The following is a 25941-nucleotide window of genomic DNA, read 5'->3' on the forward strand; positions in this document are numbered from 1 at the left end:
CCAGGCGCCTAAATCGGAGGATGAACAACTTCCTAAGTTCATACCTCGAACTGTAGTGTGGATCTGCTAAACTCCTATGGGCTTGGCAACAAAAATTACGAATTTTGAACACAGCTTCAGTGCTAATGTACATTTATCCTCACTGAAGTTTTCGTTTGACGGGGTAGAAGATGCTAAACCTCTAGTAGGGATGGATCTGGGCCGCAAGACGGCGAATCAAGCAAAATACGAGTGGTGTTGTAAATCAATCGGGAAATAACTAATGATTTGCCGTGGTTCATGAAGGTAATACCTTAAGAAGGGGAGATTTAGTGCCCACCACGCCGAATCGTAGGGGATCCGTCTGGATCTGATGGCGCCGTCGTTTGTCGGAGAAGGAAGCAAACCGATCGGTCGCGACGTTCGTCGCCGGAAGCGGAATGTACTCCTCTTCACCTTCGGTCGCGAACGGCTGTGCGTGTTGACGAAGTCGACCTCTTCTGCGCAACCGAGGGGGGCCGGGGCCGACTCCACGGGGCGACGGTGGATCCGCCGCCGCGTCGCCGCGCAAAATCGCCCGTCCGCGGAGGCGTCGAGGCGAAGCGAAGTGGAACGCGAAGTTTCCGTAGTCTGGCGCGGCCGGCAGCGTCCGCGCGAAGGAGGCGAGGGGGCGGCTACAGTCGTCCCCTGCATCTGGCGTGAGAGAGAAGAGTGTCGCGAGGAAGGGGAGAGGGTAGCGCGCGCCGCCGCGGGAGGAAGGGGGGCACTGTATCCCCTATACGATGAACAGTACAAGGGGAGGGGAGGGGAAGAGTATTGCGTTGCAGTCAGTCTAACAATAACGCGGGCAACAGCTCTATGCCACATCTCGCGGCTGGCAGCAGGGGGCCCTTCCCTTAAGCTTGCGCGCGAGATTTATTTTTAGTAGATGAAAAAAATTGTAATAAGTGATGAATAGATATAGAAAGTAATATTTTACAGTTGTAGTGAGGTATAAAGAGATTTTAATAAAAAATTGTTATGAGAAAAGTGTATATAGAGAAAGAAATATTAATGATGTGTTTGCATAGTACCATATAGAGAAAAAATTTAGAAGACATCATTGTCGCGGGAGAGGAGCCACCCGGCAAGAGACTCTGGAGCTCGCCTGCGAGATAGCCGTGCGAACCAGCGGCCTCTCGTTTCAAGAAAATAAAAAACAAATAGTTAATTCCTTTGAAGTTACCCACCATCAGAGGCTTCAGAGCCGGTGACGGGTGATGTAAGTTTTTCACTATAGCGAAAGTTGCTTTTGGCTAAAAAAAGCAATTCCCACATGGATGAAAACGGCTAAAACCATCTTTTTCATATATTTCCTTGTAAACGAATTCGTAAACAATAACTGTTAAAACAAAAACAACATCAAATAATTCAGAAATATCGGAAACGAAAGTTTGGTACGAAAAATACTTAGGTTACGGCCATAGTAAAATTCATAACATAGATCATCATTTGACTTTAAAAATACACACAAGTCATACATCCACATAGAAATTAGTAATAATATAAAAATATTTCACAAATTCACGAAGGATTAAAGCATATGTCACAAAGAACTAAAAAATATGTCACAAATATAAGTGACGAGCACTGTACACATATAGTTAGAAAGTCACAACAAAATACCTTAAAAAACTAAACCATGCGATTGAAAATACATTGATAACCATAGAAAATCATAATACAATATCACACATCAAATTATAAAACATAGAACTAGCTATTTAATTTGACCCATCATAATATGAACAATAATTTATAAGACATTTTAATATAAAGTAGGAGGTCACAATAAATTTAAGACAATGTAATACAGTAATAAAATTATTATTATATATTTAAATAAAATCATTATCATGTAAGAAAAATAAAAATGGTCGGAAAAACACTCATAATGTTTTCATCATATTTACACATTTATCAAAAACGAAAAATTAAAAACAACTTAAATATCTATAAATATGAATTCGAACAGATCAATATAGAAATCAGAGTGAAATGAACATGACCACATTTTCACCCTTAGGGACAGGGAAGGGAGAGTACAGGAGAAAGAGGGGGAGGCGACATAAGCTTAGGCTATCCGCAGCGGTTTACTCTAAATTTTTCCCCCTATATCACTTTTTTGCGTCACATCATCAACATTTCACCCCCTAAATTTTCATCTCCCGCAGCGGTTCCCTCTATATTATCCCTTATACCCCACTACAAGTATAAAATATTATTATCTAACCATATTCATCTTTTATTACTATTTTTTTCAACTATTAAATAGGGGAGCACTGTGCAAGGAGGCGCTATAGTGCTCCCCTTGATCTAGGGGACCTGTGCGGCCTCCCCTAGCACTGTAGCGCGCAGGAGGCCATTTGAAGGCCACCGCTGCGCGCGTAGAGCGGCTCTACGTGTCTACAGTGCTAGGGGAGGGGGATGCGCTGCAGCCAGCCTTAGAGCGAGGGAAGTGGGACAAAAATAGAGGAGCTGAGTCGTTTGGAGCGGTGTCGTGCCCAGGAAGAAAAGATGTGAGGGAGCTGGAGCTCAAGCTTGAGCACAACGAGCGGCACTACCGAATTTTTTATATTTTAGCCCTTCCTCGAAAAAAATTCACGTTTGGACCTTAGAAAATTTTAATGTCATTTTTGGACCCTTTGCTCGGCGCCATAGCCAATGGCGCCGAGGTAACACAGCTCGGCGCCATAGGCTATGGCGCCGAGGTGCGTGTTACGCTGCCACAAACGGACGTCGTGGCACTGATGTGGCACCGAGCTCGGCGCCATAAATCTTGGCGCCGAGCTCTGTTATGTACACAAAACTTGTCTAGCTCAGTTGGTAGAGCACAAGGCTTTTAACCTTGGTTGTGGGTTCAAGCCCCACGATAGGCATGTTTTCATACTTTTTTTTTGTCTTTGTCACTGATTTTTTTTGTTGTCCAGATTTTTCGTTTATGTCGCTGATTTGTCCGTCTAGATTTATTTCTTATCCAGATTTTTTTGTTTTTGTGACTGATTTGTTTATCCGTCCATATTTTTTCGTTTATTAAGCTTAAGGAAACGTACTTGCATTGGTTAGCGGCCACCGGTTTAGCTATGGTGCATCGTGGTTTTTTCGTTTATGCCGCTGATTTGTCCGTCCAAATTTATTTCTCATCTTGATTTGTTTTTGCTTTTGCGACTGATTTGTTTATTACATTTTTTAATAGTACTGAATAATCCGTCTGGCCCTTGGTGCATTGTAAACCCCACATGTTTAAGCTTGATTCCATCCTCTCGCTAATTACAAGTGATTTTAAACATTAAATAATATACTAAAAACTGAAGTACACCATTTAAAATGTTAAAAATATTTATATCATAAACAAATGATTGTGTTTATCTTACATTAGTAGTGATGTACAATGATAAATTTTAATTAATATTAAAAAGTATAATTTCGAATACATTAGATTATTGGAGTTTTAGAGTCCAAAATATAAATATACTTAATAAACAAAAAGATTATAATTAGAGTCCAAAATATAAATATACAAGGTATAAATAAACAGTGACTTGATGATTTTATAAAGTACTCCGTACTTCTATAGGGTGGGTTACTTATGTGCATGGTACTTGCGTCACGCAGTTTGAATAAAAAAAACAAAAACAAAAAAATATCTAGATGAATAAATAAATCGGTCACAAAAACAAAAAAAAACTAGATAAAAAATAAATCTGGACGGACAAATCAGCGACATAAACGAAAAATATGGACAACAAAAAAACAAATTAGTGATAAAAAAATACGCCCACCATGGAGCTTGAACCCACAACCTCAAGGTTGAAAAGTCTTACACTCTACCGACTGAGCTAGACATACTTTGCTGTTACATATTCGAGCTCGGCGCCATAGATCTTGGCGCCGAGCTCGGTAACACGTTGGCGCCACGTCGTTCAGGTTGGGCCAGCGTAGCACGCACCTCGGCGCCATAGCCTATGGCGCCGAGCTGTGTTACCTCGGCGCCATTGGCTATGGCGCCGAGCAAAGGGTCCAAAAATGACATTAAAATTTTTTAAGGTCCAAACGTGAATTTTTTCCCGAGGAAGGGCTAAAATATAAAAAATTCGGGCGGCACTACTATCGCGACCTGATGTCAGATATAAAATTGTTAAGTCTCCTATATACAGGTGTAAGTGAGTAAGGCTATCTCCAGCAGATCTCTTTATCTCATTATGTATTTTAAATTTTACTCTGCAAATAGAACATACAAAACATTGACATCTATAATTCTACGTCTCCTATTTTATAGTTTACTAGAGACAGTCTAAGTACACAAAAGGATATAGCTCTTCACCTAAATAAATTACCAAACCACAACCACTCATCAAATATAATTGTATGCGTGCGTGTATGTCGTCCAAACGCACGATAAAAGATTAAAAGGTGGCTGCTCCCCCGACGACTATCCAGCGCTCAAAGCGATTGAAAGGTGGGTCCTTGCGAGACTATCCAGCTCGGGCGTCGACCATTCTTCGTCTGCAACGGGACTTTTATACGCGCACATACAGGCTTGTGCGTGGAATGAGGGCCAACGCAGACCATGGAAGTCTCAGGTCAACATCTGGGCGTCCAAAGTGACAGAATAGAGGCATCATAAAGTGAGTCGGCCAGCGAGGCTTTTGTCTCGTGCCTGTTCATTCTGCCCTTCCCGCTGGCCGCCACCCAACAGAAGCCACGCCCGTACGCATGGAAAATTGCTTGAAAACTCCGGAGGCTACTTTTTTTTTCTTTCTACAGTCGCCAGCCAAGCCAAGCTAGGCCTACCTGCCTCCTTCTGTGGACAACGCATCGGCTACCCACATTTTCTTTTAGTATACTAACTAAAAACCTGACTGACTCATCAGTCACTTCACAGTTCACACAACCAACCAACCAGTCGCGGGCATCCATAAAACCCACCCCCCTCCCCTCCCACGCGACGCGATCGACATTTCAATTCGGGCGAGAGAAGTGTCTGAAAGTTGACATTTCAATTTGGCCGCCCAGTCCAGTCGTCGCCATGGCGACCTACGACAAGGCGATCGAGTCCTACAAGAAGGCGGTGACCACGGCGGCGTCGCTGGCGGCGTCGGCGATGCTGGTGCGCGGCGTGGTGAACGAGCTGGTCCCCTACGAGGTGCGGGACCTGCTCTTCTCCGGCCTGGGCTACCTGCGGTCGCGCATGTCGTCGCGGCACACGGTGGTGATCGAGGAGACGGAGGGGTGGACCAGCAACCAGCTGTACGACGCGGCGCGCACGTACCTGGCCACCCGGATCAACACCGACATGCAGCGCCTCCGCGTCAGCCGCGTCGACGAGGGCAAGAGCCTCATGTTCAGCATGGAGGAGGGCGAGGAGATGGCCGACGTGCACGCCGGCGCCGAGTTCAGGTGGCGCCTCGTCTGCCGCGACGGAGCCGGCAACGGCGTGGGCAACGGCGGCGGCAACGGCCACGGCCACGGCCACGCCCGCGGCGGCAGCTACCGCGTCGAGGTCCGCTCCTTCGAGATGAGCTTCCACAGGCGGCACAAGGAGAAGGCCATCGCGTCCTACCTCCCGCACATCCTCGCCGAGGCCAAGAAGATCAAGGACCAGGACCGGACGCTCAAGATCTACATGAACGAGGGCGAGTCCTGGTTCGCCATCGACCTCCACCACCCGTCCACCTTCACCACGCTCGCCATGGACCGCAAGATGAAGCGGGCCGTCATGGACGACCTCGAGAGGTTCGTCAGGAGGAAGGAGTACTACAGGCGGATCGGCAAGGCCTGGAAACGGGGCTACCTGCTCTACGGCCCGCCCGGGACCGGCAAGTCCAGCCTCATTGCCGCCATGGCCAACTACCTCAAGTTCGACGTCTACGATCTCGAGCTCACCGAGGTCAACTGGAACTCCACGCTCCGGAGGTTGCTCATCGGGATGACCAACCGCTCCATCCTCGTCATCGAGGACATCGACTGCTCGCTCGATCTGCAACAACGTGCAGACGAAGCTCAGGATGCTGGTACCAAATCCAATCCTTCAGAGGACAAGGTAACAACAAACAAACCCTGCCCCCCTGTCGTTTCGTTCCTTTACGTACCTAATTAACTTTCTCTCGCGGTGCTCACCTGCAGGTGACACTCTCTGGGCTGCTCAACTTCGTGGACGGCCTCTGGTCAACAAGCGGAGAGGAGAGGATCATCATCTTCACGACCAACTACAAGGAGCGGCTCGACCCGGCGCTGCTTCGGCCCGGCAGGATGGACATGCACATCCACATGGGGTACTGCTGCCCAGAGTCGTTCAGGATCCTGGCCTCCAACTACCACTCCATCACCGACCACGACACGTACCCTGAGATAGAAGCCCTGATCACGGAGGTGATGGTGACCCCAGCAGAGGTCGCTGAAGTGCTCATGAGGAATGAAGACACCGACGTCGCGCTTGAGGGCCTCATCCAGTTCCTCAATGGGAAGAAAGACCACGCCAAGGATGATAGTCGTCAAGGTTAAAATGTGGACCATGTGAGACCAAAGGGGACGAGAAAGAGATGACGACGAAAAAAGAAAAAAAAAACATGTCCCGGTCGTCGATCAAAATCTCAATGATGCCAGAGTAGCGTGGATATCAAATATCAGCACCATATCAGTAGCGCCAGTATAACCTGCCGACAATGTATGGTTTTCATATTTTAATAAGATATCATTTTTTTTTGGAACAGCAGTGTAATCTGGTGCTATGATCATTCGATGTCTTCTTAAAACCAAACTAACCAATTGTATCATATAAATAGGTATTAAGATATTTATTCAAATATAATTATTGTTTATTTCTAAACACCAAATTATGTGTGGTTTGGTGGTTAGTCCTAAATTTCTAGAGCAACGAAGCGTGAGTTCAAGTGTTTGTTCTGCACTATTTTTGCGTGGTGTGGTGGCTGCGCGCGGATGCTGGGGGTCCACAATTAAGTAGCTGAGAGAACGCTGTGTGGGCGCTGGGCCCACAGGGAACGGTGCCTAGGGCGGGATGCCTGAGGCAGGTCCAGAGTATCAACGTAGAGGGTGAAGTCGTGGTAGCACTAGGTGCTTATATTAGGTTCTTAATAGAGTAGTATATAAATATCACGTTGTAAGAAGTACAATGTAGGCCCTGCTGTATTCAGAATTTCAGATGAGTATGTGCAACAACTTTAAAAAGTGCCATTTTTATGCTATACAAATAACCAATGTTGTCAAAAACCTACAGAGTACAGGGCGTTTTGCATACCAACACCGCTTCTCACAGCAGATCAATCTTCAGAACTGGTGTCCACCGCATTTTCTCCTTGTAGCTCGTTTTCTTCTCGTAGATCATACTCAACAACTAGCCCAAGATTATCAACAAACTTATGGTACACCTGGCACCCTGCACACTGTTTTGTGCAGTGTATGTTAGAACATAAATTTACGGCATGTGTCGTCAAACATATGAATGTGGGCTTTTCTCATACAGCGGACCAAAATAAACAAAGCTGCAGTAGGTCTGGATTTTGCATTTACATGGAAAGAAGTGTTTACCTGAAGAAAAACTGTGCCTCTTTCATAGGCTACTCTGTTTATCAAGCGCTTGGTCCTTTCGCCACATGCGTTGCATGTAAATTGAACAAGCAAGCTTCTTCTAGGAAGCTTTATATCAATAGCGGCTTCCTGAAACATCACACGAATAACATGTACATTAAGGAGATTCCGGCCTATAAACTAGTGTGCAGTTTGCCGCTTCAGTAATCAATCTACCAGCAAAGTTGAGCACTTGTTATTCATTTCTGAACCTAGTTTGTTCCTCAATCAGCAAGCAATCTGTTATGTTGTCTTTCATGCAATAAACCGCTGAATTATATAATATCATTTCTTTTTCATATGCTCACATATGTATGCGATCAACCTGCCAAATTTACAAAAAGTGATGTTCTCTGAATGCCATAATCTGCAAGACACACAAGCAACGAAAGACCTACAAGAAATGCACACAAAGTACAATCTCAGGAAAGAACTAGCAATTTCAAATGAACAACGTACGCCAGTCATACAATGGACAAAGCAGATGTGTGGTGCTAGAAAACCACAAATATTCTGACTATATGAATCATTAAAGTTGAATCTCGTCAGTTATCCAATTTCAGGGTTAATAATAAACAGTGGTCCAAAAGCCCAAGCAATTACTGTTTCCCCGTTGCTGGTGGCTACCCAATCCAAATCATTCCCTATATAATCGCATTCACTGAATGATTCCAGGCAACACGGAGCACATCCATAACCCAAATCAATTCACCCTGACAATCTGGAAACATCATAGAGAAGAAAGATAGAGAGCGCTGACCGTTGGCGACGGCGCCGCGTCCGAATTGGCCTCGCCGGAGGAGGAAGCGGAGACAATGAGCCTCCTTGGACGGTTCGAAACTCTCAGCCTGCACGAAGAGAGACGAGCTTAGACACCCGCGAACCGAGACGAGCCGGTACGAACGAGCTAGAACGGAGCGCACCGTGGTGCCAGCGCCCTGAGCTTCGAGGAGGAGGCGACAAGGGAAGCGCGAGGAGGAGGAGGAGGAGGAGTCTCCCGGCGGGTCGAGAGAATCCGCGGCAACAACGCGAAGGGCGGAATCCCCGCCCAGCAGCAGCCGTACCCGGCGGCCGTTGTCGTCATAGCCGCTTTGCCTGTCAGACAACGAGAACCGAGGGGAAAGGAAGAGCGAGGGTTAACTTAGTAACTGGGCTGTCCACCGTAGCCCAGGAAAGGCCCGTTTAACACCCCTCCCCGCAGCCGCTTCAGGCCGTCCAGCGTCACGGTCCCGGCGGCGATGGTTCTTGTGCTCTCGCTGCTTCTGCTATGGTGGTAATGAATATAACGAGATAGTTCCTTAAATAAGGTTGTTTGTTTCAGAGTCAGATGTTAAGATAAGATTTATCTCAATATTGTCCCCAGGCCTGTTCTTAGCTATCTCGCAAACAAACACATCCTCGAACCCGACGGTATCTGAGTCTGTCCCTCTCATCGTACATTATTGTCATCAACGGCCTTTTGATCCGGGTAGAACATCCTCACATAACATGCATCACATCCACGTAACCAGCAATGGTACATTCCAACAAACCCACAAGCCACAGCAGAATACAAGGGTTTGCGCTCTATAAATATATGGCATCAAAGCCTTAATCTGAATCCCTATCTACTCTTTTAGTTTTGTTTTATTGGAAAGCCAAGGATGCATTTGGAATTGTGGGAAGTATAAGTAAAAAAAAATTACCTGCGGTGCACCAGCCATGGATACATTTGGAATTTAGCATTACAACGTATGGTCTTGTGTAGTCATATATATTACTGTTGCAATGTAGCTACAGTAACATATTCCAATGTAGTCATATAATACATTGCAACGTATAAGTAAAAAAAATGACCTACTCTGTACTATGTTACTGTTGCAATGTAGCTGCGTGAGCACAGGGGGATCTGCAAGGAACCGTACGAAAAGACACAAGCCTCACCACCTTTGGCAGCTGTAACAGAAGATCAGAGGCTCAGAGCTTCTTCACTGTTTCTTCCACTGCACGTTCATAGTACCTCATTCTCTGTGTGGCTTCCACCGCACGGTCAAAATCCTTCCTGTCAAATGCCTCCTGGAAGGAATCGGACCAGGTTTCGAGCTTTGCCTTAATCTGGAAAAGGGAACACAAGGCTATGAGACCAGAAACCATTGCGACGCAATCATGCTCCCTGGTTATGTTATGGCACGTGTAGCTTTATTCAGAGATCAGAACCTGAGATTGGATCTTCTCCAGGGTTTGAGAATCACTGGCATCACTGACAGCTTCCCGTATCTCCATCATCTGCAAGCGATTTGTTATTGATTTATGGAGAACATTGTCATCTTCATTTCGTGTAAGTTAATGGAATAAGATGTACATAAATAAACCGTTTGTGTTGTTGTATTCATCTCAATTCAGAGTTCATTCATTTTAATGTACTTTACATAGGATGTTTAACACATTGAATGTGTGTTCCAAACTTCCAATTGTTGCAATGTTATTCACAGTTATCAAAAGATACATGAAATGAGAAGGATGGTTATATTTACTGCATGCCAGCACGTGTATTCCAATTTCCAAGATGAATGAAATTACCTCCATAAGAAGTTCTGGATCATTGATAGTCTTTTCTTCATCCACATGTATACCCTCGAGTTTCAACTGCCAAAAAAAAGTTAGTACAGATGAGATGCTTCCAAAGATGAGTAAAATGATTGTGATTATTCATAGTGGAGAAACTTCCAACAGAGAAAATTAAAGGATGTAAGTACCACATCACTACAATCAATACACCCAGCACAAAGTTGTGATTACTTGTTACTCCGTATTTCTTTTCATGTACACATAGGTGAAGACTGAAGAGTCAACCAGACAACTTTGAAATACATTAAAACAAGATGAATCTAGGCATACATGTTTCATTATTACACATCGCTGAAACTTTAAGCATTGCTGGACAAACTCACCAAGTACAATGCCCTTGATAAAGGTTTGCTGAGTGTGCGGTATGCATCGATCACAAGTGCTGACTGCTCCGCAGCATAGCCCCTCTCTTTCTAAATAATAAATATAATCCATTCAGAAGTGATTTAGAGATGCTAACATTAAATATGGATAATTCTATGAACGTTAGGTGGACAGAGACCTCAGATTTCGAGTGAACTAGGTCAGGATGTAACTTCTTCTGCCAGTCCTTGTACTTCCCTTCCAAGTTATTATCCGTTATATTATACTCTCTTTTTCTAAAGAAACCAACAAGAAAAACATCAGCACCATATGTTCAGTGGCACAGAAACATTACAAGGAAAGCAAAAATAGCAGAACCTTAAATCATGTTGAAGTTTCATTACCTTTTAATAAGCGTAGAGAACTCTTCTACATCGCAAACAAACATAACTTTATGAACTAATCTCCAGATAAGTTAATCAATAACTAACTATGGTACAAATATGGAGAACAACATATTAACTAGGGCTGGACATTCGGTTTTTTTTTATATTTCGGTTCGGTTTTTCAGTTTTAAAAAACTTCGGTTTTCTAGACATTAGAAACCAATCGGTTTTCTAGAAAATGAAAACCGAGAACTTCGGTTTCGGTTTTTTACTTCGGTTTTTTGGTAAAAACCGAATACCAAACTTATACTCAAAACAACACATACAACAAGTTTATACGATAGATTACACATAATTTTAAAAAGTAAAAATTATATAGGTACAAATATTTAGAGATACATCATACATCACATATAAATAAGTGAATAACAATTTAATTGCTTCACACATTTAGTTCACATAATCGAAAAGTCAAATTTTAGAATTGATAAAGTTTGGTATTCAGTTTTTTTGGTATTTCGGTTCGGTATACGGTGAAAACCGATTACGATACCGAAAACCGAACTTCTGAGATACAAAAACCGAAACCGAACCGAACCAAACTACCGAAAAAACCGAAATTTCGGTTCGGTTTGGTTTTTGGTAAAAAAGTGCCCACCCCTAATATTAACACTTAATAGCATGAAAATGAAAATGATAAAAACGATTATATCTAATTGCAAAATTGTTTGGCAAACTGATAAAAAATTGTGTCACAAAAGTACGCATTAGAGGCAAAAGTGCATACTCCGTGTTAACTCAGTAAAAGTAGACAAAGATTGTCAAGTATATATGATCAGATAATGGCTCAATTCCACACTTCCAACATCCTTTCATATTGGGAACATATAGATTGCACATAAACTAAAAATAATTATCTTATGTGGGTCCTATGACTTAATAAATCACATTCCAGATGATTCACAAGAGCTACAGCACAAGTCACCCTGCCAAGAAAGCCATATGGAGTATACAGCCACAGACAGAGGCAACACATTCATAAGTAAACCCGATGGTAAATGATATTCCCCTCTGATTGAAAAAACAAGGTTTTATTATCCTTGACAGTTAAACATTTACACCATCAATAAATAAGCAATCACTAGGTATGTGACCGTGCGTTGACACGAGGCAGGGGAGTGTGGGGAGCAGTGCCTAGGCTACAAATATAATTTTTGTTTATTTCTAAACACTAAGGTACGTGGGTTTGGTAGTTAGCCCCAAATTTTTGGAGCAAAGGGGTGTGAGTTCGAGTGCTCGTTCTGCACTATTTTTTGGGCATGGGAAGGGTGAAGCCGTGGTAGCACCAGGTGAGTTCTTAATATAGTAGTATAGATATAGATGCGGAGTTGATGCTATTAAATTTATCATTGAAAATAACTGCATAGCTTTATTTATAATGACATGCTTGGGTATGTTATCAAAAGATAGTCTTATAGAGCATGTTGATCTCATATACAACTTATATTTGGATTAGAGCAAGTAGTTGCTCAATCCTAGCCACACCCGAGTACAACTACAAGTTCTAAGCATCCATGTGATGAAACACTAATAGGACGTGTATTTAACTTTCTTGTTTTTTGGGTATGAGTGCGTGTGTCTTATGGGGTTCTGGTCTTCTGGACCCTTTTTCTTAGTGCAATAACACAGTTCCCCTTCGTGCTCAAGGGGAAGAAAAGAACACTAAATTCATTCCTAATTTTCACTGAGCATAACAGGGCACACAAAGAATACATAGAACAATCAGCTGCAATTCTGCAGGGCAAACACTACAGTCTATTTACTAGCATGCTAGTGTTACGATTGCAGCAGCCAGCAAGTCCTCATTAATCAGCGAACAGAGGAATCTTAAATTTCGAAGGCATTGCATCATTCACCATCAAATCCAGAATTCGGAGTAAACCTATGAGGCTATGAGCGCTGAATCCGCCGCCGCAACGTAATTCAAAGGCTCGAGATTCCCGGGGCTACTCACAGGCCAAATATTTGGAAGTAGTCGACGGCGGGGTCGACAGGCTGCACGCTCCCGCAGGACCCGCAGGAGAGGAACGCGCCCGTCGCACCGCAGCTCCAGCACGCGCCGCCGCCGCTTGACTGGTTCGACAGGCTCCGGAAGGGAGCCCCGACAGAAGCGGAACCCCACGAGATTCCAAGATTGTGCTGGAACAGGGGGGACCAAGAGGCGGTGGGCATAGGAGGTAGCGGCCGTCCATTAATGCAGCGGCCGGCGGCGGCGGCGGAGGCGGCTGCAGCGAGGTGGTGGAGGAGCGGCCCGGCTCCGGCGCGGCGCCACATGGTCTCTGGCGCGTGGCGGTGCGGGACTGCGGGTGCGGCCCAGAGAAGGGAAGATGCCTACTGTACTCCGCTAGGCGTTGTCAGGTCGACCGATGCACGTACCAACGCGTGGCTAGTCGTCATGTCGGTCCACAGAAGAGGTTGATGGGCCGTTCAATTGTTATGGGCCAACAGGAGCGATAGATTGTCGTGGGTTCTCCGCTGTCTACCGCTGCGGCGCTCCTTTTTCCATCACCAGTTGTTCAACACGCGCGCGCTCCGTCTCTGTTTTCTTTTTCCGAATAACCTGCGCGCTCCCTCCGACTTCCAGCGGTGCGCAGTGGCCTTTCTTTGTGGCTTCCAGCGGCTGTGACTGGGCGAGCGCCGACGCTGCTCTACTACAGCTGCCCAGGTCTTCGTCGGGCACTTTGCCAGCGACGTGCACCAACCAGGTATGCCCAGCCCACCCCTTCCATTCCGTTCCTGCTGTTCGAAACCGAGAACCCAAACCCTAATGTAAGCTATTTGCGTTCAGATCCGATATAGTCACAAATGTAGACAACTAGACATGTATTATGCCTATTAACTTCGATATTTCGCACACAAAAAACGGGGTTTATATGTGTGCTCCCGTGTCCTACATCACGTCCAACGCTGCTTGTGACTGACCTAATTACAAGTGTATACATGTATTATACTGTTCTGACAGAAAATAAATCTGGGAATTTTGTTCTTATGTGATGCTGATGAGCTAACATCCAAAAGTGATTCTTTACACTGTCCTATATTTTTGTCCAGGGTAGAATTTTCTGCAAAACCACAAAATGGCTCAGGCCGCAAGGCTGAATCTGAGAATGCAGAAAGAGATTAAGCTTCTATTGGATGATCCACCCCATGGGGTTTCTCTTAATCTTTCTGAAGACAAAAATGTCTTGTCATCGTTATCAAGTATCGAAGCCAGTATGTCCTTTATATTTTTCTTTTTTTGAACTACTTTTCATTATCTCTAAATTTTCACAGCAACTTTATGTTGTTCGGTTTGTATGCTGATTCCTACTCTTTAAATTAGAAATTGAAGGACCCGAGGGAACAGTTTATGCCAAGGGAGTTTTCATTTTGAAGATACAAATTCCTGAAAGGTGCATTTTTTATAGATATCAAAACCAAACCTCCATACCTCACTGAAAAAAAGGAGAAGATAAGCTCTTATCCCCCTATAATATCACTTTTGAATTCTGATATTCAAACTTTTGTTGGTGCACAGGTACCCTTTTCAACCACCGAATGTGACTTTTGTTACTCCCATTTATCATCCCAATATTGACAATGGAGGACGCATTTGCCTTGATATTCTCAATTTGCCCCCAAAGGTAATTGATAGGAATTGTGCTCATACTCAATGACAGCTTCGAGATCTCAAAATTTCATATTCAGCTTAGAAATTTCATAAACTCTTATTCTTAATCAGAGCAGTTTTTGTTGTTGATGATGATATTGTTGCACAGGGAGCCTGGCAACCATCACTCAACATTGCTACTGTGTTGACAAGCATTGGCTTGCTGCTAAGTGAGCCAAACCCGGATGATGGGTTGATGGCTGAAATAGTAAGCACATTTTAGTAACAGTTGCAGTATGGTAGTGGTATACTGATACATAATTCACTTGAGCTCATTATCTAACTATGTTTATTTTTTTGAGACAGAGCCGAGAATACAAATACAATAGACAAGTATTTGACACAACTGCTCAGTTATGGACAGATAAGTATGCTAGTTCTGCTGCTGTTGGTGCTAGCGGTTGGTGTTCTGTAGATGCTGATGTCCTGGTAAACAAGCATCCAACATCCATTTTGCTAATTGTGTTCTAACATCATAATAGAACTCTTTATGTTTTACTGAGAATTTGTTTTTTATTTCTAAATTTTAGGCACAGAATACACAGATGGAGGACACAAATAACCTGGGATCACTGCCAAATGTTTCTAAAAAAGTTTGTGAAGGGAATCAAAGGAAGATGCGGTTACTGGGACAAAAGTTATCACTAAAGTATGAAAGATCTGAAGAGAGTATGAAAACTGTCAAGCAAGACCCAGTTGCTAGCTACCTACCATCCATGGCAGGATCCACTTATCCTACTGCTTGTTTTTCAGATGTTTCAGGCAGAAAGAATGATACTTCAGAGAACATGTCTATCAGTACTGATAGTGGAGTGGTTTCAAAGCAAGATCACCAAGGCCATAAAAAGGAATTGCAGTTACCTGGCCAGAGTCTTTTTGTTACCTCAGAAGCCCCTTGCAAAAGCAGCGATGCCAGTGATATGCTATCTAATCATCTTCCAATAGATGCATCTGATGCTAAAGATCATGTCATGCAATCTTCTGATGGCATTTTAGAGAATAATTCGGCAAGGAGAATTGGCGGATCATCAGCTAGCGCATATAAAGCACCGGAAGGAAACCGAAGGAATATCAGGGCACTGAAGTTGTCACTGAAATCAGTAAAGCCTGAAAAGAAAAACAACGATCAAAATGAAAATATGGCTCCAAACCATCTGCCTTCACAGTCAAGCTTTAGCTATTTGCAGAAAAGGCCCTTAGATGCTGTTTCAAGGAAAAAATTCGACGGAGGTCCTGCACTGGTTCAACAGAATCCTAACACTGAGCAGAAACCATCGAACACTAACATGGTATCAAATGAAGAGCGCAACCAAGGTCTAAAGATGCTGTGTTCACAACGCAGGAGGCTGTCACTGAAATCGGAGCCGCGGCTGCCTAGAGTAGAAAATGCCTGTGAAAAGGAGACTAAGCGACCCAATAATTTTCCTCTAAGCGATGAGAAACTCAATGAACTGCCATCATCTGAACCAATCCCCAAAGGTGAACCCGTGGCACCCAGTGAACTCCCATTTTCGGCGCCAGCAGTCCTCAAAAGTCAAACCAGGGCCCTTGGCTCTGCTGGTGGACAGAAAGACTCCAGCTCAGGCAATTCCTGTGTCAATGAAAACACGCTTGCCATCGAGAATGCTGTTGTTTCAGACAGTGAAGATAGCGCAGACGAGCGTGAAAGGCCCCCAAGATCAAGGCTATCATTGATGCGGAGACGACTGGGTGGAAAGCTGAGGACTTAGTGTCACCGCAGAACTATTTCTATGCTGCGTTGTAAATTCTTGGAAGGCGAGTATTCCAATTTGCTCAAACAAATTGTGCCTGCGTTTGTGGTAGATCAGGCCCTATAGGTTAGTATATGTGTTAGAGAACTCTGTCGTCCTACAACGTCGTGGAGGGTGCTCTGTTGGTGGTACTCCTTTTGTTGGTAACGAAATTTGAAGAACTAGATTTTTCTTATGCAATTCAGTTTTAGCAGCTGCGTATTGAGCAAGTATTGGTGGTTCTACTTTTTTTTAACCAGATGTTTCCGGAGGGCATGTACAGTGTAGGAATGCTAAGAGAACAGTGGAAGTCTTGTACATGATGGCAAGATCCTTTGATATTTGGTTCTACTAAAGTTCTTTGTTCTCCTGACTAAAGTTCAGTTCGTATTATATCGAATGTTTGAATGTTAATTATAATCTAGTTATATAGATGAATACTAAACGGAGAGACGAAATTATTAAACATAATTAATCTATGAATCTATGATTACAAATATTTACTGTAGTATCATATGCACGAATCATGAACTAATTAGGTGTAATAGGTTTGTCTTACTATTTAGTTCTAATCTATAATTAGTTTCGTAATTAAATTACATTTAGGTGCTGTTTAGTTTAGACCTCAGACGTTGTTAAGGGAATGGTAATGAGATCTTTTACCGACGGTAATGGTTACTAGTTATAATTAGATTGGATAGTAGTACGTAGTATTACTCGAAAAAAGCTCAACCGAACAGAAGTATCGGTATCCATTACCCCCATATAATCCATTTACGTTACATTTGGGTGAACCAAACACCACCTTAATATTACTAACTAGCATCCAAACCACCAATGTCGGACTAAAATGGAATACCTAATCTCATTTTCACTGTTTTCACCGTGAGTTCGGCGCAGAAACAGCTCAACGCGTCGGGCGACGGGCGGCGCTGCCGCGAAAGCAAGCGCCGGCGCGCCGCAACAAAGACTCGGAAAGCGCTCGGCAACAAAGACTCGGAAAGCGCTCGGCTAGTACTCCCACTTTGCCAAAGAGACGACGGTTCTAGTTTTTGGCTGCCCCTGCCCCCAACCCAACTGCTCGTTTGCCCCCACCACCGCTACGCTACACCTTGGCACAGCAACTGCCACGCTCTCCTCTTCCATCTCCGAGCGCAGTACGCTCTCTTTGCCATGGCCATGGGAGTGATGTGGTCCCTGTGCCTGCTTGTGTGCTCCCTGATCGGTGCGGCACGCTCCGAGTCGCGGGCCCTTCAGAATGGTAAGGGTGTCTATCTACCCCACCCTTCCCAGTTCCTCATTGCATGAATGAGATTCTATATTTCAACCTTGCAGCTCCCGCGCCACCGCGGGTTGCCCGTGCTCTCTCGGCCCCTTCCATCGCGCACGATGGCCGCCTCGTCGCCTGCTCCGGAAAGGACCTCCTCGGCTTTGAACCCAACGGGTCCTTCGCCTGGATCGTGCCCCTCGGCCACACGTGCAACGACAGCATCGGCCCTGTATTCCAGGGAGAGCAGGTAGGTAACCCATCACAACCTCTGCATGATCTGTGTATATATGAAATGCAAAGCCTAGTATGGTTATCTTCTCCTTCACTTTATCTGATGGTCAGTCGTGTTCGTTGGCAGTTCAAAGTAACCATGTGAGAGTTGTGCAGGTGTATCTGGTGGCAGAGGACAAGGTCATAAAGGTCACACCACGGAACGTGCACACGGCCAAGCCAGCATCGGAGGTTTTCTTCAGCCACAATGCGACGTCTTCAGGGAGGTCCGAGGAGATCATTGGCCTGGCCGTCAGTGGCAGCTACTCGTCTCTCTTCCTCACCATCAGAAACCGGGGACTCTTCGCCTTCTCGCTCCGAGGCGAGCTCCAATGGAGCGCTGGGCCTGCGCTTGATTTCTTCGGTTACCGTCTTGGCTGCAAGAGAAACGTCTCCGGCTGCTATTTCGATTCGGCTCCTGTTGTTGATCAGTGCGAGGGGGTGCTCTATGTAAGGTCCATACCAGTTGCATACATAATTGTTCTGTCCACTTTCTGTGCTAGCTCATTGTGCACCAGCCATGTTCTTACAGATATCCAACACTGAAGGCCAGCTCTATTCCCTGTACATCGATAACCGTGGGGTCAGGTGGATCCAAGACTTGAGCTCACATGGCAAAGTGATGACAGTTGCGCCGGGAAACAGTGGGTGCCTATACATCGTCTTTCCACGGAAGTCTATCGTGGTGGGGATTAATGCTTCGACAGGAAACATTTCTTGGACGCAGAATACTGGCCCAATCAGTAATGAGAAAAACTTACCAACTGTCGATTCCAACGGTAAAAAACAAGATCTTATATCATTATAAACCTGGCCAAATGCATGTTCCACTATTCTCTTAGATAGAAGAATGAGTTTAGTCGGTTATCCATTCTTCTTGTTTACATGTACTGCTAGACCCAACCTTTTCATTTTCTTCAATCATGAAGTCATCAATTTGCTACCTCAAACCGTTTTGTCCACATCATGTACTAGTTTGCTAAAAGCTGTCCTTTTTCTATTCGAGTTTGCTGTATACTTCAGCGATGGTAATATTTCCAATTTATGTGACAGGTTGGATGTCAATTGGTTCGCTAGATGGGGCCCTCTACTCGATTTCTCCTGATGGTGAGATGAGAAAGTTTCTTGGAGAAACAGCAAATGGTTCAGTGATCCATGTAGGTCCAGTTCTTGACTGCTCAGGACTTTCCATGTATGTCGCTAAGACCATAGCGGAAGGAAAATCCATCCAGACAACTGGTGACTATACCTATGTATCGGTGAAGAAGCCATCATTCATTTTGTTCACCTTGTTGGCTCCCGCAACTGGAACTATTTACTGGACTGGAGAGTATCCTGGTTTGTCCCTTCTTATGCTTATATAGTTCATTTTCAAACGGCAATGCCATTCTTTTCCTTGAAAGCTATATTGAATATCACGTGAGATATTGACCGTCTTCCAGGGGAACTGTCAAATTTGCTGTCCAGTAGTGATCTGGACGACTTTACCGTAGATGAGACTGTTGTTCTAACTCTTTTATCTGCATCAAGTAAGTCCTTGTATATATATACTCAAGTTGATCGACAGTACAATATTCCAAATCAACTAATCTGCAATGACTTCATCTCCTGAAATTTCTAGAGACAGGGATCAGCAACACCACACAGTGCTGTACAAGAAGTACGTTATCTTAAGCATCACATTTGTATGTTGTTATAATGTGGTACTGACTTCCTTGTGTTGCTAGGGCAAAAGATTGCTTCGACTTGCAGGCAAGCCAAAGCCAAGTTTGTGCAGGCTGATTCAGGTGAAGTTGGACAGCTTCCCCTTCTGCTTTTGTGTCAAAAAATTACGTCATTACTGACTGAATAACTTATGTCGATTAGGAGAACCTAGCTATGTTCTATTGTTGATCTTCCTACTTGTGGTAATCGTAATAGAAGCTGTAGCCATTTCGTTATGTTGCATATTTTGGGCGAAGAAAAGGCTCCAAGGCAATGGATTGCAGAAGTTCCTGGAGAAGAGGGTATGCACACTGGAACCCCTCTGCTTATCCTCCACTTTCATATTGTTCATTCATTATAGGCTAGCCTCTCCTAGGCCTTACACCTCCATCTCCTGAAAACACAGCACTCACTTCACAGCAAGAGAAGAATCTTAGGAAAGAAGATCTCGGAGCTCGAGCAGAAGGCAGCTGAAGATGTCTCGTCGAATGAAGCTTTGGGGAAGCTGGGTGAAATGGTGAAAGCCAAGGAAAGCGTGGAGAGAAAACTGTCCGGATCATACAGCCTTGGCAGGGACGAGCCCAGCTTGCAGCAGCAAGGCTCCTTGCCACTGTACCATGGCAAGTACAGCAGCCATTCGTTCCACAGCTCACAGAAAGAGAGCATTACGGTTTTCAACGTGCTAAGTGACACTTCTACTTCGGGTGATGGTACCAGTAGCTGTTCTTCTGATGATAGCGACTACGAGAGTTGCAGTGGTACGAGCTCTGGAGAAATGGAACTGGATGTGTGGCCTTCTAGGTCAGCAGAAGAAGCTGGGCATTCCAACACTGCAAATGTTGAGGAGGAAAGTCCAACATGAACTAGAAAAACAGCACCAGCATTGCAACACCTCGTACCCTTGTTGCTGGAAGGACAACATATTGCTTGTAGCAGACATTGGGAGTTACATATAGTTTCAAATGTTGGTGCATAATATGGTGGTTATCGCAAAGCAGCAGCATGCAAAGCCTGGTCATAATATAAACTTTTTTAACATATAAGCTGAGGTCTGCTGCTATCCCAACATAAAATTCAACTTGTACATGGAGGGGGGAAAAAGTACTTGTACATGGAACAATTGAAACAATATTACTTTTTAACTTTTCCTTCTTTTTTATCTTGGTCACTTTAGTGTACAGGCTGGTGCGGAAAACATTTATGATCTCCACTTGGACAACCTTCAGAAATGATAAGAATGGGTACTGCACACATAGAAGACACCAAGTCCCTAAGCTGCACAAAATTATTGCTGCCTTTCTGATTAATACCAGTAAGATGGGGAAAAAAGCTTATATGTTCCGAAGAAAAGGAAAACTCTGCCTCAAGTTAATTTTAAAAAAACAGTTCCAATAACTCAATATGGATAAAAAAACTAAAAAACATTACAATGTACTTCGATTAAACTCCAATTAGTAATGAATGAGTTGTAGGCAGTCTTTCATGTGAATCTTTGATGGGTCGATGTTTGCCGTGCAAATCCTGGCTGCAAGGAAGTGAAATGCAACGAGAGGTGTGTCAATAGAAACTAAGACAAGCACTCAAAAGCCTCCATTGATCTTGTGTGAAGCGAACTGGAGGGTTATATTATATGCCTATACCTGAAGCAGCTTGGAGGATGCTTTCTTCGGTGTCTCTGTTGCCACATGGCTTCGAGTCTTTCTTCCGTTGGCAGCAAGAACTGAAGGGCTGTTGCCTCCGATGTCCCAGAAAGTACGCTTCTTTGCAGTTGGCGCCGGTGATGTGAACACCCGGCTGGGGCTTTTCAGCTCGACTGCGGCTGATGCGTCTCTCTGTGCCTTTCGCACGCTCGCCCTCGTGACAACTCTTCTATCAACTGTTGCTGTTTCTTCACTGTTGTTATTAGGATCCTTCCTGTTGATCAAGTCACGGATGAACTCGTCCTTCCGCTTCAGCTGCAATAGGTGCTCCTTTTTCATCTTCTCGATCTCGGACTCCAACGTGCTCACTTTCCTCTGCAGCTCCCTGACCTGTGCGTTGTCGGCTGCATGCCTCTTTGAGTCCAGTGTGCTGAAGTAGTTCCCCCCACCAGCAGCCAAGATAGATCGTCTGGTCTTCCTTTGAGTTGATCCTGGAGTTGAGACGTGAGACGAGGGAGCAGGAGATCGTTGTGGCGAGGTTTTTGAAGCGAGTAGCTGAGCCTCGGCAGTCAGTAATTTCTGTTGTTGCTTCGCCAACTGCTCCCTCAGCACGCGGTTTTCCTTCTGAAGCTCCAGTACAAGCATAGTTTCAGAGTCTGGTTGGTCCAGAACCTCCTCATTCACAGTGGTTTGTTGCGTCTGCAAAACAACAAGATGGTTCCACTATGTCATGAGCTTTTTTTTACTTAGTAGAATTTTCAACGTTTTACACACAGATTAACAGTATCAAACCTTTGTTTTTATCTCCTTGGCACGATCAGCCCAGTGAAGCGTGTTCTGTGTCTCGCCGAAGGAAAGGTTAGAGGGGCTAATGTTGGCGATCATGACGGTGTTGCAGGCTCCTCCAAGCGAGTCCTTGAGGAGTTGGGTCAGCTTGGAATTGCGATACGGTATGTGCTTCTTGCCCTCCACAAGGGCGTTAATGCAGCTGCTGAGTGCAAGAAGAGAGCGGTTAATGTTTGCTCCTTCGATCGACCTCTGTGTGCGTTGATCTGTTGCCAGAGCTCTTTCGGATCCAGCAAGATCGATGAGAGATAGTTTCCCGGCTCGTTTTACGTTAACTCCATCCAAGGATCTGTATTCTACGACAACCTGTAAAATTCCAAAGGTGGTGAGTGATTTTACTCTAGAAATTATTCCCCATAGGTCAAGCATGTGTATGAGTTTTTACCTGCAGTACCGCATGAGAACGCGATGAGGTCTCGTTTACTCGAGTCGGTTCAGTTGTTCGATTCTTGTTGCCTTTCTGAAGTAACTCCATGACCTGGAAAACAAGCATATGTAATCAGCTAAGAATGTTCCTCTCATTTTTGCTTCAAACCATTGCAAGCTAATCATGCCTAAGAACCAACTTATACCTCATCCGTGGAGTATACACTTCTTTGGGTAAGACCAGCAGCAACAATTCCCTGAAATGCCCCCAAAACTTTTTTGGTTAGCTATTAAGGAGGATTACCAAAGTCCAAAACATGTGGAGAAAAAGTACAAAAAGGCCATGTGTTTAGAACTGATGCATTTTACTACTCAATCCACTGGTAATATCCAATACTTACAACAGGATTAACCTTTTACCATATCCAATACTTACAGCTAAGAATCTCAGTAGTAAGTAAATTCACTGAACAAAACTTGCTTTCAATAGTTAAGACATGGTCAAGCATTTCAGTTCATGTACCTGCTTATCTTCTCTCAGGTTAAGGGGGCTACCAGGAGACAGCAAATCCCTCACCGTCTCATTGTATATCTCGAGGTATGACAGCTTAATTGAGTGGTACTTCTGCGTCACCTTGGAGAACAAATCATTTATTGCAAGCACCATTACCCCGGGGTTTTCCATTGTCCCAAGCATGGTGTAGGTCTTGCCAGCCCCTGTAGCTCCATAGCAGAACACTGTCCCATTCCTACCTTGCAGAACACCCTCCACAAGGTCTGCTGTTCTGCAGGACCAGAAATGGAGAAATAGATTATGGGAAGGTATTATCTAGTGTATGATCTCATAAACCTGTACATGTTCATCAGTAAATTTCGTCTGTCATCATTAAGATAGCTAAGGAAACTATAAGATGAAAATTGGATGCTATATTTGAATGAACTTTTCCCTGGTTTTTTGACATCAAACAAGCAAACAATAGTATAAATCTGTCATGACATGAGTTCTTTTTTTCATGGAGTTTTCTTCATCAGGTAAGCAAAGCACTACTATAGTTGCCATGACATGAAAATCCAACATGATCTTATCAACTTGTGTGGATCTAGTCTGAACTTTGCTTGTTAATCTTTTCATGTAACATAATCTTATCAGCATAATCTTATCAACATAATCTTTTAATGTAATATAAGCGTAGGATGTTTGTGCTCTTACGAGGTGCTGTAGACTTCTGCCTGTGTCGTAGAATCAGGGAAAACCGAGTCGAAGCAGAAATGGGAATCGCGGCCACGCTTCAGCCGGAGGTAGTCGTTCTCTGAGGCGGACTCCGTGAGGAACACCTCCTTCCTGTTGACGATCTTGACGCAACTCCTCGACCCGGCCTCCTTCTCCTTCCTCGACATGGGGCGCAGCCTCACGAACACGAGGATCCGGCTCTCCGCCGCCTCGGCAGTGCCGGCCCCGACCTCCCCGGCGGCCTTCAGCTTGCCGCCCACAGCCCCTCCCAAAGAGAGTTTCCTCGCCGGTGGCACCGGAAGCACCGGGAGCGCCGGTACCGCCTTCTTGATGGGGCAGGACATGGCGTTGGCGCCGCGGCCCACCGCGTTCTCCTTCGCCTGCGGTTCAGTCGTCCGCGCGAGCACGGCGCCGTCGTTGGACGGTGCTCGCGCCTGCGGTGGCGCCACGTTCTCCCTCAGCACCGCGGACTCGGGGACCTGAGCGAAGGCGTCGTAGCGGAACTTGGCCACCCTGCCGCCGTCCTCCTCCTCCTCGGCGTTCTCGTCGTTGATCGCCTCCCACGCGTTGAGGCACCGGATGCTGCGGCGGAGCTGCGACGCGGCGAGCTTCTGCTTTTGCTGCTCGTAGTCCTGGGTGAGTGCGCGCAGCTTCTCCTTGAGCCCGTGGTGGTGGTGGTGGTTCTTGCTCGCGACGCCTTCCCGCGGCGCCCCGGCGTCGTGCCTCAGAGCCGGCGCCGCCGACGCCGAGCCCCACGGCAGCGCGCCCGCGCCGTCGCCGCGGGCGGCGGAGAGCCGCGACCGTGTCACCACCGGCATCTCCTCCTCACACCAGATCTGAGTGTCGCAAGCCGCTGCTCCGCCCCAGCATCGAACCGCGCGCCCTTCCTCGGGACAGAAGTTCCAAGTAACGAACTTCCTGGGATCCCAAACAAGATGCTCGAACCAGCGCGCCGAAACGTCGACGAGTTCCTCAACGCTGAGGAGCAAAAAAGACTCGCTCGCTGGGATTTCGGGGTTCTTGATCTGGGTTCTGGGGAGACTTTCGTCGGTTGTAGGTAGAGTGACTGGTGATAATCGGGTAGCTGGGTAGCGAGAGGAGGTCTCCAGGACCGTCGGATCGGTACTCGGGCGAGGACGGACGGCGAGTTTGAAATCCCAGGGAGGGATCGGGCTCCAACGGTCGGCTGCGTAGTTCTCGCCTGCCCGTAGACCTGGTCCTGCTCCTGCCCAGGCTGCAACGGTCGACAAGCGCCCCCTGGCAAGGGGGGCCCAGGTGTGCTCATGTACAGATAGACTTGTAATGTCGGTCTTAATAATTTCAAGATGGCGCGGAGGATTAGCAGCAGGTAATTTGATCATTGACGTGTGATTTGAAAATGATAGCGATTTGATTTGTGACTTGTCATCAGTGTCCATCACAGTTAGCTCTCCTTTAACCGAAACTGTGAATTTATGCCTTATTTGATAGAAAAACAAGGACTGTATTATATAATGACCGAGTTTGATCCTATCAAGCAGCACCGGACATTTTGCCCTCAGGTTTCGCTAGTTTGGGAGCTCTATTTCACCAAGAGATTCATATTTTCTCAATTTTCTAGAAAAATAGAATTTTTTTGGAAAAAATGAGGTTCTCAAACTAGCCTTTAAATATACGGTATCTGGATAGAGTGTAACACCTGAAATCCTAAGCATGTGATATAAGGAAATCAGTTAGAAAATAATAATAATAATAATAATAACAATCAAAATAAAGTAACCTTGATGAATAATTAAACTTTAGAATTCACCTCTTTCTAAAGTAAATGGTCATAATAAAATAATGTTAGCTAAAAAGATTTAGACATTTGAAAGTGTTTTTTATCAAAAACAAAGGAATCATAATTTAAATTCAAATGAGAATAGAAAACAGAAAATGAGTAAAAAGAAAGGAAATTGTAATAAAGTCAATTGTTTTCTTCTATGATTAAATAATAGGAAGAAAAGAAAAATAAATAAACAATATTATTGCCAACACAAGGAGTGGTATTCACATTAAGATTATTTTTGCCACTTGGAAATTTGAAGTTCAAAACAAGAGTTAAAAATTCAGTTTGAAATTTGAAAATAAGATAAAGGAGAATAGAAAGTAAAAGAAAAAGGAAAAGAGTTTGTTGGGTCGACTTCCTCACCTTGCCCTCGGCCCATTCTACCCGCTTAGCCACCTCGGCCCAACCGGGGGTGAACGCGCGCCGACAGGCGGGCCCACCCCATC

At 44.9% G+C, this 25941-nt stretch overlaps 6 protein-coding genes across 7 annotated transcripts; 3 read left to right on the forward strand and 3 right to left on the reverse strand.

Annotated features, from left to right (window-relative positions):
* The first annotated feature begins 4979 nt into the window (after window positions 1–4979).
* Window positions 4980–6844, forward strand: LOC100273892 (uncharacterized). The gene is made up of 2 exons (NM_001353584.1): window positions 4980–6061; window positions 6145–6844. Exons 1-2 carry the CDS (start codon window positions 5048–5050, stop codon window positions 6520–6522), a joined length of 1392 nt encoding a protein of 463 aa, NP_001340513.1. The 5' UTR covers window positions 4980–5047; the 3' UTR covers window positions 6523–6844.
* Window positions 6845–7144: 300 nt separating this feature from the next.
* Window positions 7145–8757, reverse strand: LOC542743 (etched 1). The gene is made up of 4 exons (NM_001322848.1): window positions 8529–8757; window positions 8366–8453; window positions 7567–7695; window positions 7145–7421 (listed from the first exon to the last, which is right to left on the reverse strand). Exons 1-4 carry the CDS (start codon window positions 8687–8689, stop codon window positions 7299–7301), a joined length of 501 nt encoding a protein of 166 aa, NP_001309777.1. The 5' UTR covers window positions 8690–8757; the 3' UTR covers window positions 7145–7298.
* A 519-nt stretch (window positions 8758–9276) lies between these two features.
* On the reverse strand, window positions 9277–13326 carry LOC103651583 (iron-sulfur cluster co-chaperone protein HscB homolog). The gene is made up of 6 exons (XM_008677242.3): window positions 12916–13326; window positions 10715–10811; window positions 10536–10625; window positions 10165–10230; window positions 9802–9870; window positions 9277–9699 (listed from the first exon to the last, which is right to left on the reverse strand). The coding sequence occupies exons 1-6, from the start codon at window positions 13233–13235 to the stop codon at window positions 9562–9564; spliced, it is 780 nt and encodes a 259-aa protein (XP_008675464.1). The 5' UTR covers window positions 13236–13326; the 3' UTR covers window positions 9277–9561.
* Window positions 13327–13445: 119 nt separating this feature from the next.
* LOC100286132 (uncharacterized) lies at window positions 13446–16705 on the forward strand. 2 transcript variants are annotated; one of them, NM_001159020.2, is made up of 7 exons: window positions 13446–13666; window positions 14013–14174; window positions 14284–14353; window positions 14479–14584; window positions 14720–14818; window positions 14917–15039; window positions 15141–16697. In NM_001159020.2, exons 2-7 carry the CDS (start codon window positions 14039–14041, stop codon window positions 16338–16340), a joined length of 1734 nt encoding a protein of 577 aa, NP_001152492.2. In that variant the 5' UTR covers window positions 13446–13666; window positions 14013–14038; the 3' UTR covers window positions 16341–16697. The 2 variants fall into 2 exon arrangements, with proteins under 2 accessions (NP_001152492.2, XP_023157678.1); XM_023301910.1 differs by lacking the exon at window positions 13446–13666 and having other exon boundaries at window positions 14010–14174; window positions 15141–16705.
* Window positions 16706–17534: 829 nt separating this feature from the next.
* Window positions 17535–20773, forward strand: LOC103651584 (protein GAMETE EXPRESSED 3). Its single transcript, XM_008677243.2, has 10 exons — window positions 17535–17622; window positions 17697–17878; window positions 18019–18351; window positions 18434–18680; window positions 18955–19239; window positions 19344–19430; window positions 19523–19561; window positions 19629–19688; window positions 19768–19907; window positions 20012–20773. The coding sequence occupies exons 1-10, from the start codon at window positions 17535–17537 to the stop codon at window positions 20465–20467; spliced, it is 1917 nt and encodes a 638-aa protein (XP_008675465.1). The 3' UTR covers window positions 20468–20773.
* On the reverse strand, window positions 20640–24860 carry LOC100285143 (ATP binding protein). The gene is made up of 7 exons (NM_001158037.2): window positions 23668–24860; window positions 22981–23242; window positions 22664–22714; window positions 22477–22569; window positions 22038–22397; window positions 21246–21944; window positions 20640–21130 (listed from the first exon to the last, which is right to left on the reverse strand). Exons 1-7 carry the CDS (start codon window positions 24504–24506, stop codon window positions 21086–21088), a joined length of 2349 nt encoding a protein of 782 aa, NP_001151509.1. The 5' UTR covers window positions 24507–24860; the 3' UTR covers window positions 20640–21085.
* Between the last annotated feature and the right edge of the window lie 1081 nt (window positions 24861–25941).

The sequence above is a fragment of the Zea mays genome, chromosome 3 (assembly GCF_902167145.1).
Source record: "Zea mays cultivar B73 chromosome 3, Zm-B73-REFERENCE-NAM-5.0, whole genome shotgun sequence".
Lineage (NCBI taxonomy): Eukaryota > Viridiplantae > Streptophyta > Magnoliopsida > Poales > Poaceae > Zea > Zea mays.

Coding starts and splice junctions, on each gene's coding strand:
- LOC100273892 (NM_001353584.1), top strand. CDS start 5,048: ATGGCGACCTACGACAAGGCGATCGAGTCCTACAAGAAGGCGGTGACC. Junction 6,062..6,144: donor CCAATCCTTCAGAGGACAAG/GTAACAACAAAC, acceptor GCTCACCTGCAG/GTGACACTCTCTGGGCTGCT.
- LOC542743 (NM_001322848.1), bottom strand. CDS start 8,689: ATGACGACAACGGCCGCCGGGTACGGCTGCTGCTGGGCGGGGATTCCG. Junction 8,454..8,528: donor CTCAGGGCGCTGGCACCACG/GTGCGCTCCGTT, acceptor CTCTTCGTGCAG/GCTGAGAGTTTCGAACCGTC. Junction 7,422..7,566: donor GAGGCACAGTTTTTCTTCAG/GTAAACACTTCT, acceptor TGCACAAAACAG/TGTGCAGGGTGCCAGGTGTA.
- LOC103651583 (XM_008677242.3), bottom strand. CDS start 13,235: ATGTGGCGCCGCGCCGGAGCCGGGCCGCTCCTCCACCACCTCGCTGCA. Junction 10,812..12,915: donor TACTTCCAAATATTTGGCCT/GTGAGTAGCCCC, acceptor TGGTTTCTTTAG/AAAAAGAGAGTATAATATAA. Junction 9,700..9,801: donor TGGAGAAGATCCAATCTCAG/GTTCTGATCTCT, acceptor TCCCTTTTCCAG/ATTAAGGCAAAGCTCGAAAC.
- LOC100286132 (NM_001159020.2), top strand. CDS start 14,039: ATGGCTCAGGCCGCAAGGCTGAATCTGAGAATGCAGAAAGAGATTAAG. Junction 14,175..14,283: donor GTTATCAAGTATCGAAGCCA/GTATGTCCTTTA, acceptor TCTTTAAATTAG/AAATTGAAGGACCCGAGGGA. Junction 14,585..14,719: donor TTCTCAATTTGCCCCCAAAG/GTAATTGATAGG, acceptor ATTGTTGCACAG/GGAGCCTGGCAACCATCACT.
- LOC103651584 (XM_008677243.2), top strand. CDS start 17,535: ATGGCCATGGGAGTGATGTGGTCCCTGTGCCTGCTTGTGTGCTCCCTG. Junction 19,431..19,522: donor AACTCTTTTATCTGCATCAA/GTAAGTCCTTGT, acceptor TGAAATTTCTAG/AGACAGGGATCAGCAACACC. Junction 19,908..20,011: donor AGAAGTTCCTGGAGAAGAGG/GTATGCACACTG, acceptor CTGAAAACACAG/CACTCACTTCACAGCAAGAG.
- LOC100285143 (NM_001158037.2), bottom strand. CDS start 24,506: ATGCCGGTGGTGACACGGTCGCGGCTCTCCGCCGCCCGCGGCGACGGC. Junction 23,243..23,667: donor GCAGAAGTCTACAGCACCTC/GTAAGAGCACAA, acceptor CTGGTCCTGCAG/AACAGCAGACCTTGTGGAGG. Junction 22,570..22,663: donor GTGTATACTCCACGGATGAG/GTATAAGTTGGT, acceptor CTTGTTTTCCAG/GTCATGGAGTTACTTCAGAA.